This window comes from Babylonia areolata, chromosome 6, assembly GCF_041734735.1.
Source record: "Babylonia areolata isolate BAREFJ2019XMU chromosome 6, ASM4173473v1, whole genome shotgun sequence".
Taxonomy (NCBI): domain Eukaryota; kingdom Metazoa; phylum Mollusca; class Gastropoda; order Neogastropoda; family Buccinidae; genus Babylonia; species Babylonia areolata.
Window position 1 is genome coordinate 51216523 of NC_134881.1, and position 15000 is coordinate 51231522.

At 44.3% G+C, this 15000-nt stretch overlaps 1 protein-coding gene across 1 annotated transcript in view; it reads left to right on the forward strand.

Moving 5' to 3' along the window:
* LOC143283433 (protein O-mannosyl-transferase TMTC2-like) overlaps positions 1-15000 on the forward strand; it is a 232707-nt gene that overhangs the window by 204351 nt on the left and 13356 nt on the right. Inside the window, exons 6-9 of the mRNA XM_076589670.1 lie at positions 4650-4711; positions 7597-7719; positions 11628-11706; positions 14185-14306. Coding sequence (XP_076445785.1) covers positions 4650-4711; positions 7597-7719; positions 11628-11706; positions 14185-14306 — 386 coding nt within the window. The remainder of the gene's footprint in view (positions 1-4649; positions 4712-7596; positions 7720-11627; positions 11707-14184; positions 14307-15000) is intronic.

Sequence of the window (15000 nt, forward strand, 5' to 3'; positions counted from 1 at the left end):
TTAGAACTTTGAGTCATTACTAATAAATACTATAGTGACATTGATGTTTTGTTAGAACTTTGAGTCATTGCTAATAAATACTATAGTGACATTGATGTTTTGTTAGAACTTTGAGTCATTACTAATACTATAGTGACATTGATGTTTTGTCAGAACTTTGAGTCATTGCTAATACTATAGTGACATTGATGTTTTGTCAGAACTTTGAGTCATTGCTAATACTATAGTGACAATGATGTTTTGTTAGAGCTTTGAGTCATTACTAATACTATAGTGACATTGATGTTTTGTTAGAACTTTGAGTCATTGCTAATACTATAGTGACAATGATGTTTTGTTAGAACTTTGAGTCATTACTAATACTATAGTGACATCGATGTTTTGTAGAACTTTGAGTCATTACTAATACTATAGTGACATTGATGTTTTGTTAGAGCTTTGAGTCATTACTAATACTATAGTGACATTGATGTTTTGTTAGAACTTTGAGTCATTGCTAATACTATAGTGACATTGATGTTTTGTTAGAACTTTGAGTCATTACTAATACTATAGTGACATTGATGTTTTGTTAGAACTTTGAGTCATTACTAATACTACAGTGACATTGATGTTTTGTTAGAACTTTGAGTCATTACTAATACTATAGTGACATTGATGTTTTGTTAGAACTTTGAGTCATTACTAATACTACAGTGACAATGATGTTTTGTTACAGCCTGCATTGACAGTGACACCGATACTTTTTTTTTTTTTTTAGAGCCAAGAGGAAAACTGACACTGATGATGTTAATTAAACTCTCTTGTATCTTAGGTGTATGTCTCTCTCTCTCTCTCTCTCTCTCTCTCTCTCTCTCTGTGTCTCTCTCTCTCTCTCTCTCTCTCTCTCTCTCTCTGTCTGTCTGTCTGTCTGTCTCTCTCTCTGTCTCTGTGTGTGTGTGTCTCTCTCACTTTCTTTCTCTCTCTCTCTCGCTTTCTCTTTCTCTCTTTCTGTCTATCTGTCTATCCCTATTTTTGTCTGTCTTTCTCGCTCTCGTTTTCTCTCTTTCTCTGTCTGTCTATCATTTACTCTCACTCTCGCTCGCTCTCTCTCTCTTGCTCTGAATCTCTCTGTCTCTCTCTCTCTCTCTCACTCTCGCTTTCTCTCTCTCACTCTCGCTTTCTCTCTCTCTCTCTCTCTCTCTCTCTCTCTCTCTCTCTCACTCTCGCTTGTTCTATCTCTCACTCTCTCTCGCTCTCTCTCTCTTGCTCTGAATCTCTCTGTCTCTCTCTCTCTCTCTCTCTCTCGCTTTCTCTCTCTCTCTCTCGCTTTCTCGCTCTCTCTCACTCTCTCTCTCACTCTCTCTCACTGACTCTCGCTCTCTCTATCTCTCTCTCGCTCTCTCTATCTCACTCTCACGCGCTCTCTCTCTCATTGACTCTCGCGCTCTCTCTCTCACTCTCACTTCGCTCTCTCGCTCTCTCTCTCTCTCTCACTGACTCTCGCTCTCTCTCTCTCACTCTCTCAATCTCGCTCTCTCACACTCTCTCTGTCACCGACTCTCTCTCTCTCTTTCTCTGTCACTCACTCACTCTCTCTCCCCTCTTCCTCCTCCACCTTCTACCCCCCTCCCCCCCCCCTTTCATTGCCATTCCAACCCCGCCCCCCTCACAATGATGGCCGAGCTGCACGACACAGAGTGATATTCCTTCAGCCGCCAATACTCTTGATAGCTCCTATCATGTTCCCCAGCCAGTTAGCGTCTGCAGATTACCACTCGCCCGTCCCCCCCCCCCCCCCCCCCCCCCCCCCCCCCCCCTCACACACACACACACACACACATCCCTCCCCCCATCTTCTTTTTGGTTCTACTTCTTCCTCTCTTTTTTTTCCTGTCCCGGTCATGTCTCTGTATGTGCATAAGTATATGTATGTGTGTGTGTATGTTGGGTGGACAGAGTGTGTGCATGTGTATGGATATGAATGTATGAATGCGTTCGTTTTATTTATTTATTTTTTTTACGATGTTAATGATGATGATGGTGATCCTTCTTCGCTGTAGTAGCAGTAGATGTAGCAGTGTTAACAAAATTATTATTGTTGTGTCGTTATCGTTAATGTTGTTATTTGTTGTCACAAGGACAGACTGGAAGACTGGGCGATGCCTGAAGTCTTTATCTTTGAGTAATAAAGTTTTTGAATCTTGAATCTTGTCCCCACCAACCCGAGAGTATGGATATTGGAGAGGCGTAGGCCGGACTTGTATGTATGCATGTGTGGTGCTGCTTTCCGTCTCTCTTTTCTATTAGATACATGATACAGGAGAAGGAAGAGGGGAGAGAGAGTGAGAGAGAGAGAGCGAGAGTCGGTGACAGAGTGAGAGAGAGAGAGCGAGAGTCAGTGAGAGAGAGAGAGCGAGCGAGAGTCGGTGACAGAGAGAGAGAGAGAGAGTGAGTGAGAGAGAGAGCAAGAGTGAGTGAGAGAGAGAGAGCGAGCGAGAATCGGTGACAGAGAGAGAGTGAGAGAGAGTGAGTGAGAGAGAGAGCAAGAGTCAGTGAGAGAGAGAGAGCGAGCGAGAGAGAGTGAGAGAGAGAGAGCAAGAGTGAGAGAGATAGAGAAAGAACTCTCATCATATTTCAGTATGGGTTTCTCATGTGAAATTGAAAGAGAAAGAAGAGACAGAAAACAAAATAAGTAAGAAAGAAAGGAAAAGAAATCAATTGTAAAGAAGACACGAAAATGCGCGGAGGATTTTTTTTTCTTCTTCTTCTTCTTCTTCTTCTTCTGAATTCCATCAGTTCCGTGATAGATCCGTCTTTCTGGTGCCGTTTGAATGGGAGGGCAAATAGCGTACAGCACAGAGGACATCATTTCATGAGGGAACCGATGGGGGGGGGGGGCTTCACATGGGATTGGGGGGCGGGGGGGTCTTTGTTTGCTTTCATTTTATCCTATTTTATTCTGTTTCATTTTGTTTTATTCCAGTTTCGTTTTATTACATTTCATTTTATTTGGTTTTCTCTTTTTTTTTCTTTTTTTTTCCTTTTTTTTTTAGTGGTCTAGGGCAGGCAAATGCAAAGAAAAACAAAAAAACAAAAAAAAAAGGAAATAGAAAAGGATTTTCAAAGAAGTCTGCATTTAGGGGGATTTTTATATTAGAAAGTACATGCGATTCGACATGATGCAGTTGGAGTGAATAACATCAGTAGATCCAGTGAGATTTCAGGGGAAAGAAAGAAAATCATTCAGGAAATTGAAATTATATATGCATAGATTTATTCTATATGTGTGTCAATTTTCTGAAAAAGATATATTGATATCAGAAACACAAGATGCAGTTGTCTCATTAAAAAAAAAACAAAAAAACTTTCATTTTGAAATTAGAGATTACGCTTTTTGTCTTTTTTTCTCAATTGTCATGAAACGTTGTGTTGTTTGATTGTTGTTATTTTGGTTATTTTCTCTTTTTTTCCTTAACAAATCCTCTTGTGATGTATGTCTGTGTGTGGAGAAATATATCCTTCGGTGCAAGGAAAATACCAAAAAAACAAACAAACAAACAAACAAAAAGACAAAAAAAATATATTTTAATAACATGATAAAATAAAATACCGGTGTTTCGTTTCAAAAACATAGATGTCTGAAATGAGAGACACGCTTTTTTCTTTTCTTTCGTTTTTCTGATGACGATGCTTCCTGTTACCTCCTCTCTCTCTCTCTCTCTCTCTCTCTCTCTCTCTCACGCACACACACACACACACACACACACGCACACACACACACACACAAGTCCCCAAGGAGGTTGCTATCAGTGTAAGGTCCGCCAACAGAACATTCCGGATCACCAGACGTCAGTCCCTCGCCTCTCTGCCCCTTCTCTCTGTCTGTCTCTGTCTCTCTCTCTCTCTGTGTCTCTCTCTCTGTCTCTGCCTCTCTCTGTCTCTCTCTCTCTCTCTCTCTCTCTCTCTCTCTCTCTCTCCCTCCCTCTTGGTGTATCCCCATTGAAACCGCATAGATTGAGATATTCAAAAAAGCGTGAAAATATGTGTTGCTTATTCTGTAAAGATGAACAAGAAACCGAACTCCATTTTATTTTGACATGCCCAGAATACAAAAATCTCAGAGAACAGTATATACCGAAGAAGTATCATGTGCGCCCCAATGCATTTAAATTGTCACTGTCGTTTGCAGATGTGAAGACATGCATTCCACTCTCTCTGTTCTTGTCCAAAGCCTTCACCCATAGAAACAAGTCTATCTTTGGTTAATGACGCATGGTTACATACCAGTCTGCCCATCTATCTTTTGTCTTTTTCTTCTTCTCTCTGTCCCTCTCTCTCTCTCTCTCTCTCTCTCTCTCTCTCTCTCTCTCTTACTCTGTCCTTTCTCTCTTTTCCACCCTTTGTTTGCTTTACATATATTGGCGCTGTTCTTTATAACGGATGTTAACACGGAAGCCCCCCACCCCCACCCCCTTACCCCTGTTGTCACGGGCAGAAAGGCCTAAACAATAAACCATTCAGACTTCAGACTTCTCTCTCTCTCTCCCTCTCCCCCCTCTCTGTCTTGTCTATCTGTCACTCACACAAGTCGTTAACTGGAAAGCGGCCACAAGCTGCTGCTGAAACAACATGCAGCTGATGATGTTTTGTTTGTCCCTCTGTTCCAGTGGCTCACCTCAACCTCGGAATTCTGACGGCCCAGGCTGGCGACATAGCAGCTGCTGCACAGGTGTGTGTGTGTGTGTGTGTGTGTGTGTGTGTGTGTGTGTGTGTGTGTGTGTGTGTGTGTGTGTGTGTGTGAACTCAGAACTCATTTAATTTTCGTAATACCATCATAGGAATTATGGACACTATAAACTAAACACAACAAGCAAACAAAAAGTAAAAGCAATAAGTTGTGTGTGTGTGTGTGCATGTGTTTGTGTTTCTTTGTATATTAGGTGTGTGTATGTATACATACAGGCGTTTGTGTTCAAAGGAATGAACTGAACCTCCATTGAACAGATAAATAATCGAGCATTGCATGACCTGCTGACATCGTGTACACGGACGCGTGAGCGCGCACGCGCGCACACACACACACACACACACACACACACACACACACACACACACACACACATTCTCTCTCTCTCTCTCTCTCTCTCTCTATCTATCTATCTATCTATCTATCTCTCTCTCTCTCTCTCTGTCTCTCTCTCTGTCTACATGTCTGATAACCCCCAAAGTGAAGAGACGTTAACCGAAAGGTAGAACAACACGGCATGTAATAACACAGTACCGTTCACAAACTGGACACACACACCTCCCTCATTCCATCAGACTGTCACAAACTGGACACACACACCTCCCTCATTCCATCAGACTGTCACAAACTGGACACACACACACCTCCCTCATTCCATCAGACTGTCGCAAACTGGACACACACACCTCCCTCATTCCATCAGACTGTCACAAACTGGACACACACACCTCCCTCATTCCATCAGACTGTCACAAACTGGACACACACACCTCCCTCATTCCATCAGACTGTCGCAAACTTCCCTCATTCCATCAGACTGTCACAAAGTGGACACACACACCTCCCTCATTCCATCAGACTGTCACAAACTGGACACACACACCTCCCTCATTCCATCAGACTGTCACAAAGTGGACACACACACCTCCCTCATTCCGTCAGACTGTCACAAAGTGGACACACACACCTCCCTCATTCCTTCAGACTGTCACAAACTGGACACACACACCTCCTTCATTCCATCAGACTATCACAAAGTGGACACACACACCTCCCTCATTCCTTCAGACTATCACAAAGTGGACACACACACCTCCCTCATTCCGTCAGACTGTCACAAAGTGGACACACACACCTCCCTCATTCCTTCAGACTGTCACAAACTGGACACACACACCTCCTTCATTCCATCAGACTATCACAAAGTGGACACACACACCTCCCTCATTCCTTCAGACTGTCACAAAGTGGACACACACACCTCCCTCATTCCATCAGACTGTCACAAAGTGGACACACACACCTCCCTCATTCCATCAGACTGTCACAAAGTGGACACACACACCTCCCTCATTCCATCAGACTGTCGCAAACTTCCCTCATTCCATCAGACTGTCACAAAGTGGACACACACACCTCCCTCATTCCTTCAGACTGTCACAAACTGGACACACACACCTCCTTCATTCCATCAGACTGTCACAAAGTGGACACACACACCTCCCTCATTCCATCAGACTGTCACAAAGTGGACACACACACCTCCCTCATTCCTTCAGACTGTCACAAACTGGACACACACACCTCCTTCATTCCATCAGACTGTCACAAAGTGGACACACACACCTCCCTCATTCCATCAGACTGTCACAAAGTGGACACACACACCTCCCTCATTCCATCAGACTGTCACAAAGTGGACACACACACCTCCTTCATTCGCAACTCCCGGTACTGTGTTATTACATGCCGTGTTGTTCTACCTTTCGGTTAACGTCTCTTCACTTTGGGGGTTATCAGACATGTAGACAGAGAGAGAGACAGAGAGATAGATAGATAGATAGATAGATAGACTGTCGCAAACTTCCCTCATTCCATCAGACTGTCACAAAGTGGACACACACACCTCCCTCATTCCATCAGACTGTCGCAAACTTCCCTCATTCCATCAGACTGTCACAAACTGGACACACACACCTCCCTCATTCCTTCAGACTGTCGCAAACTGGACACACACACCTCCCTCATTCCATCAGACTGTCACAAACTGGACACACACACCTCCCTCATTCCTTCAGACTGTCACAAACTGGACACACACACCTCCCTCATTCCTTCAGACTGTCACAAACTGGACACACACACCTCCCTCATTCCTTCAGACTGTCACAAAGTGGACACACACACCTCCCTCATTCCTTCAGACTGTCACAAACTGGACACACACACCTCCCTCATTCCTTCAGACTGTCGCAAACTGGACACACACACCTCCCTCATTCCTTCAGACTGTCACAAACTGGACACACACACCTCCCTCATTCCATCAGACTGTCACAAACTGTACACACACACCTCCCTCGTTCCATCAGACTGTCACAAACTGGACACACACACCTCCCTCATTCCATCAGACTGTCACAAACTGGACACACACACCTCCCTCATTTCTTCAGACTGTCGCAAACTGGACACACACACCTCCCTCATTTCATCAGACTGTCACAAAGTGGACACACACACCTCCCTCATTCCTTCAGACTGTCGCAAACTGGACACACACACCTCCCTCATTCCTTCAGACTGTCGCAAACTGGACACACACACCTCCCTCATTCCTTCAGACTGTCGCAAACTTCCCTCATTCCATCAGACTGTCACAAACTGGACACACACACCTCCCTCATTCCATCAGACTGTCACAAACTGGACACACACACCTCCCTCATTCCATCAGACTGTCACAAACTGGACACACACACCTCCCTCATTCCATCAGACTGTCACAAACTGGACACACACACCTCCCTCATTTCATCAGACTGTCACAAACTGAACTCGTGACGTACGTGCTGCTGCCCCAACAGATATACCGGCACTGTGCGGACCTGGACACATCAGGCCTGAAGGACCCCCGTCTGCACGAGACCACCAAGATCTCCTGCCTCTACAACCTGGCCCGCCTCCTGGCTGACCACAACAGTCTGCAGGTAGGATCCCAACTCCCAACCCCCCCCCCCCCCCACCCCCAGCCCCTAACCCCTAACCCTTAACCCCCAACTCCCAAACACCCCCAACCCCTAATCCCTAACCTCTAACCCTTAACCCCCCCAACCCCCAACCCCTAACCCTTAACCCCCAACTCCCAACCACGCCAACCCCCAACCCCCAACCCCTAACCCTTAACCCCGTGCTGATACCGCTTTTGTGGGGTGGTAGCAGTGGTGTCAGGGATAAATAAACCTTTGTCTTGCCCCCAGCTTCCAGTTTGCAGTGTTCTAGTGGAAGGGGTGGTGTCAGAGATAAATAAACCTTTGTCTTGTCCCCAACTCCTGTTTGCAGTGTTCTAGTGGAAGGGGTGGTGTCAGAGATAAATAAACCTTTGTCTTGCCCCCAACTCCAGTTTGCAGTGTTCTTGTGGAAGGTGTGGTGTCAGGGATAAATAAACCTTTGTCTTGTCCCCAACTCCAGTTTGCAGTGTTCTTGTGGAAGGTGTGGTGTCAGAGATAAATAAACCTTTGTCTTGTCCCCAACTCCAGTTTGCAGTGTTCTAGTGGAAGGGGTGGTGTCAGAGATAAACAGTCCATTGTCCCCAACAAAGTGTGTGATGGGGTGTAAGAGTTGTTTGATATCAGTACATATATAGTGGAGTGATGGCCTAGAGGTAACGCGTCCGCCTTGGAAGCGAGAGAATCTGAGTGCGCTGGTTCGAATCACGGTTCAGCCGCCGATATTTTCTCCCCCTCCACTAGACCTTGAGTGCTGGTTTGGACGCTAGTCATTTGGATGAGACGATAAACCGAGGTCCCGTGTGCAGCATGCATTTAGCGCACGTAAAAGAACCCACGGCAACAAAAGGGTTGTTCCTGGCAAAATTCTGTAGAAAAATCCACTTCGATAGGAAAAACAAATAGAACTACACGCAGGGGAAAAAAAAAAAAGGGGGTGGGGGGGTGGCACTGTAGTGTAGCGATGCGCTCTCCCTGGGGAGAGCAGCCCGAATTTCACACAGAGAAATCTGATGTGATAAAAAGAAATACAAATACAAAAATAGCGCCTATCCTCGGGTCAGAGACCAAGCTCTAAGCGCTTTACAGACACAGGGTCTGCCTACCTGGGTGGAGCTGACTGACAGCTGCCATTAGGGGTTCATCTTTTTCGTTTCCTGTGTCATTCAGTCAGATTTCTGGCACGCACACATGCACGCTCAGACATACATGTAACATTTTAGATGTATGACCGTTTTGTTTACTAAGCCCTGCCATGTAGGCAGCCATACTCCGTTTGTCTTGTCCCCAAGAAAGTGTATGATGGGGTGTAAGAGTTGTGAGCATTCATGGTAAGTACTTGTTGGTGTTGTTAGCTGTGCTTTTTTTTCTTCTTTTTTTTTATAGAATTGACGAATGTGTTTTGATTAATGTTTTTATAATATGTTTTACGACTTATATATATATATATATATATATTATCTCTATTTCACTGTATGTGTTAATTCAATTGTATGTATTTATCAAAACGCTGCTTAAATCGGGAAAAAAAAGGAAAGGAAATGAACCCCTTTGTAATAATGAGTCTCAGTACGTTTGTGGAGGGGAAGGGGCATGGATATCGGTGTTTTTGAGAGGGAAAGATGGAGGGAGAGAAAAAAAAAAGGTGGTCGGGGAGAGGGAAAGAGATTCTTAATTGCTGTTTGATACATTATAACCGTATATGTTCTTGGGTGATTGTAATGTGATTTTCTGATTTTATGCGATCTCTTGATTATTAACAACACATAATGTCTTCGAAATGCTTGTTTCATGTATTTCTTTTTTTTTTTATCACAACATATTTCTCTGTGTGAAATTTGGGCTGCTCTCCCCAGGGAGAGCGCGTCTCTACACTACAGTGCCACCCATTTTTTTGTATTTTTTCCTGCGTGCAGTTTTATTTGTTTTTTTCTTATTGAAGTGGATTTTTCTACAGAATTTTGCCAGGAACAACCCTTTTGTTGCTGTGGGTTCTTTTACGTGCGCTAAGTGCATGCTGCACATGGGACCTCGGTTTATCGTCTCATCCAAATGACTAGCATCCAGACCACCACTCAAGGTCTAGTGGAAGGGGAGAAAATATCGACAGCTGAGTAGTGATTCGAACCAGCGCGCTCAGATTCTCTCGCTTCCTAGGCGGACGCGTTACCTCTAGGCCATCACTCCACTTTGTTTGTATCGTGAGCATGAGCAACACAGTCACATGTGATTTTTATCATTGGAGATAACCAGCATGACTTGGTGATGTGCCGACGACAACACCAAGAAAGTGGAAGGGGAAGAAGAGCTTCAGTCTTCTCCTTCTTCTTCTGCGTTCCCCGTGATCATGGTCTCAGACTTGCAGTCCTATACTGGAAATGAAGGTGGTGGTCTTGATGAGGTCTCCTTTGGTGACCCAGAGCTTTTCTGCCAGTGTGGCTCCATAGGGCCACTGCTGCGTCCATGCATCTTGATACAGGGGGCAGGTCTGCAGGATGTGCTCCGGGGTTTGTGGGCCTGTCTTACACGGGCAGTCAGGAGTGTGTGACAGTTTCATTCGATACATGTGGTCTCGCAGGCGGCAGTGCCCCGTGCGCAGTCGGAATATGATTGTCTGGATCTTCAGTCACGCAGCAAGGGGTCAGTGGTAAGGTGCCCCACTAGTCAGCCAGTGTCATCAGTTTCCACTTCCTTGTTCCAACTGGGATTTTTACTGCTACCCAGCCACCCCCATCCCCAGCACACCCCACCCCGTATCCTCTCCTCTAGAGTGGTGGTCTGGGTGCTAGTCTTTGGGATGAGACAATAAGCTGAGGTACTGTGCGCAGCGTGCGCTTGGAGCACGTAAAAGAAGGAACCCCACGGCAGCGAAAGGGTTGTTGTCCCTGGCAAAACGCTGTAGAAAAATCCACTTTCATAGTTAAACACACACACTTGCAGACAGAAGAAAAGAATGTATACATAGAAGCACACAGGCACTCTTACGGCACTCTCCTTCCATACACGCATGCACGTGCGCGAACACACACACACACACACACACACACACACACACACACACACACACACTCTCTCTCTCTCTCTCTCTCTCTCTCTCTCTCTCTCTCTCACACACACACACTCACACTCACACACACATGCACACATACATACACACACATGCACATGTACACACATGCACGCACAAGCTCGCACGCACACGCTTGCACGCACTCAAACACACACACGCGCGCGCGCACACACTTCCTCACATCCAACACATTTTTTTATGTAAGTGTGTCTTTCTGTTGGTTTTTTTCAGCGTTTTTTTTTTCTTATTATTTTTCATGTGTGTGTATGTTTGTAAGTAATATAAATCAATGAATTCTTTTGTGTTCGTCTGGCTTTTTAAGCTATGATTCTTTATGCAGTATACAATATGACAAATTTAGTATTGTCTTTTTATATAGAATGATATCAGAAGTCAGGAAACTAGGATGGTCTCCGCTAGTATATAAATGTGGGCGTGAATCTTCATCAACCGAATGGCCACAGTCATTTCTTTAACTCACTCAGTACGGCCAGTCCTCTCTTCTCCTCTACACAGACCCCTCGGATGTCCAGTGGGTGTCTGAATGACCCAACCTTTAGCTTCCGTCGTCAGAATTGTGGTATTCTTTGTCAATATTCACCTCTTCAGTATAAGAGCCCTCCGCTTGCAATATTTTGATGATGGTAATTGGGGTGAAACGCTGTTAACGTCGTCTCTTTTCGCCGTTCGTATGGAGAGAGTTAATAGTGCTTGGGTTCTGCATTGTCTGTTTCTATGTTTGCAGGCATGTGTGTACAATATAGTTCAGTGTGTGTGTGTGTGTGTGGTGTGTGTGTGTGTGTGTGTGTGTGTGTTGCAGGAGGCAGAGAAGACCTATCTGGAAGCCCTCAAGAGAAGACCCAGCTACTATGCTCCACAAAGCATTCAGAATATGCTGGGTATGTGTCTGTCACATTGTGTATCAAGGCATTCAGAATAGGTTAGGTATGTGTCTGTCACATTATGTGTCAAAGTATTCAGAATAGGTTAGGTATATGTCTGTCACATTATGTGTCAAGGTATTCAGAATATGTTGGGTATGTGTCTGTCACAGTATGTGTCAAAGTATTCAGAATAGGTTAGGTATATGTCTGTCACATTATGTGTCAAGGTATTCAGAATATGTTGGGTATGTGTCTGTCACAGTATGTGTCAAAGTATTCAGAATAGGTTTGGTATATGTCTGTCACATTACCTGTGTCAAGATATTCAGAATAGGTTATGTATGTGTCTGTCACATTACCTGTGTCAAGGTATTCAGAATATGTTAGGTATGTGTCTGACACAGTATGTGTCAAGGTATTCAGAATAGGTTGGGTATGTGTCTGTCACAGTATGTGTCAAGGTATTCAGAATATGTTAGGTATGTGTCTGACACAGTATGTGTCAAGGTATTCAGAATAGTTTGGGTATGTGTCTGTCACATTTCGTGTCAAAGTGGGGGGAGGATGTGGTGATTTGAACCAGACACTTGCACTGTCTTTAAGTGTTTTGTTTACTACGATTGGGATAAATTCTCACTCACCTCAAGCATCTATATGTTGTACAATGTTCTATTTTTTGTTTGTTACTTTTTAAAGAATTCTTCTCTTTTCTTTTCTTCCTCCGAAATATCTTGTCTTATGAATATCCCAACCAAACAGTTGATATGGCCATTGTAAATGATTTATGAGTACAGTACCAAGTGCTTGTTATATTTGCATTAGTTACATGAAATATGTGATATTTTGATGTGCTTCCATGGGTTTTTCTGAAATAAACAAGTCTGGTCTTGTCTAGATGCAGTCATGTTTGGTCTGGTCTTGTCTACATGCAGTCATGTTTGGTCTGGTCTTGTCTACATGCAGTCTGGTCTGGTCTGGTCTGGTCTTCATGCAGTCATGTCTGGTCTTGTCTTCATGCAGTCATGTTTGGTCTGGTCTTGTCTGCATGCAGTCATGTCTGGTCTGGTCTTGTCTTCATGCAGTCATGTCTGGTCTGGTCCTGTCTTCATGCAGTCATGTCTGGTCTTGTCTTCATGCAGTCATGTCTGGTCTGGTCTTGTCTTCATGCAGTCATGTCTGGTCTGGTCTTGTCTTCATGCAGTCATGTCTGGTCTGGTCTGAAGGATGTAATTGTAAACCCCCAATGTCACAAAGAAGGATGTAATTGTAAACCCCCAGTGTCACAAAGAAGGCTGTAATTGTAAACCCCCAATGTCACAAAGAAGGATGTAATTGTAAACCCCCAGTGTCACAAAGAAGGATGTAATTGTAAACCCCCAGTGTCACAAAGAAGGATGTAATTGTAAACCCCCACTGTCACAAAGAAGGATGTAATTGTAAACCCCCAACGTCACAAAGAAGGATGTAATTGTAAACCCCCAATGTCACAAAGGCTGTAATTGTAAACCCCCAGTGTCACAAAGGCTGTAATTGTAAACCCCCAATGTCACAAAGAAGGATGTAATTGTAAACCCCCAGTGTCACAAAGAAGGATGTAATTGTAAACCCCCAATGTCACAAAGAAGGATGTAATTGTAAACCCCCAGTGTCACAAGAAGGATGTAATTGTAAACCCCCAGTGTCACAAAGAAGGATGTAATTGTAAACTCCCATTGTCACAAAGAAGGATGTAATTGTAAACTCCCATTGTCACAAAGAAGGATGTAATTGTAAACCCCCACTGTCACAAAGAAGGATGTAATTGTAAACTCCCACTGTCACAAAGAAGGGTGGAATTATAAACCCCCAGTGTCCCAAAGAAGGATATAATTATAAACCCCCAACGTCACAAAGAAGGATGTAATTATAAACCCCCCAACGTCACTAAGAAGGGTGTAATTGTAAACCCCCAATGTCACAAAGAAGGATGTAATTGTAAACCCCCAGTGTCACAAAGGAGGATGTAATTGTAAACCCCCAACGTCACAAAGAAGGATGTAATTGTAAACCCCCCTTGTCACAAAGGAGGATGTAATTGTAAACCCCCAACGTCACAAAGAAGGATGTAATTGTAAACCCCCCTTGTCACAAAGGAGGATGTAATTGTAAACCCCCAATGTCACAAAGGGCATTCAGCTAATGTCGTTAAAAAGTCTGTTCGTTCGTTCTTTTGCTTAACGTCAATTCACCCCACCCATGCCTTGAATCATCACAACTTTGCCTGTTCCTCTCTCCTCAGCTAGCATAAAAAAAGAGCAAAAACGAAATAAAACGAAGTAATTAGTCAACCAGTAGAACTACAACAAAGAGCCAGTGGGGCCACAGGTCAAACTATTTCAAACACATGTTGATTATCATATAAAACATTTCGAATGGCAGCAGATGGAACTGCAGATTTTGGTAAGTTCCAGTGTGTCCCGAGTCTCTGTGAGTGCCTTGGTGTTGCACGTGCAGGCGAGCTGTACCTGAAGATGAACCAGTTCGATCAGGCGGAGCACTGGTACCACGAGGCGCTGAGATCCAAGCCAGACCACATCCCGGCACACCTCACCCTGGCCAAGATGTTCCAGCACAAGGTGGGTCACTCAGGGCATCGCTCAACTACTAGCGTGGGAAAGTGGGGGTTGTGGTGTGGGAAAGAGTGGTAAAGATTGTCACAGTGTGGGAAAGAGTGGTAAAGATTGTCACAGTGTGGGAAGAGTGGTAAAGATTGTCACAGTGTGGGAAAAGATTGTCACAGTGTAGGACAGAGTGGTAAAGATTGTCACAGTGTGGGAAAACAGTGGTAAAGATTGTCACATTGTGGGGAAAGAGTGGTAAAGATTGTCACAGTGTGGGAAAACAGTGGTAAAGATTGTCACAGTGTGGGGAAAGAGTGGTAAAGATTGTCACAGTGTGGGAAAGAGTGGTAAAGATTGTCACAGTGTGGGAAAGAGTGGTAAAGATTGTCACAGTGTGGGGAAACAGTGGTAAAGATTGTCACAGTGTGGGGAAACAGTGTTAAAGATTGTCACAGTGTGGGGAAGAGTGGTAAAGATTGTCACAGTGTGGGACAGAGTGGTAAATGTCACAGTGTGGGGAAGAGTGGTAAAGATTGTCACAGTGTGGGACAGAGTGGTAAAGATTGTCACAGTGTGGGAAGAGTGGTAAAGATTGTCACAGTGTGGGAAGAGTGGTAAAGATTGTCACAATGTTGGGAAGAGTGGTAAAGATTGTCACAGTGTGGGACAGAGTGGTAAAGATTGTCACAATGTTGGGAAGAGTGGTAAA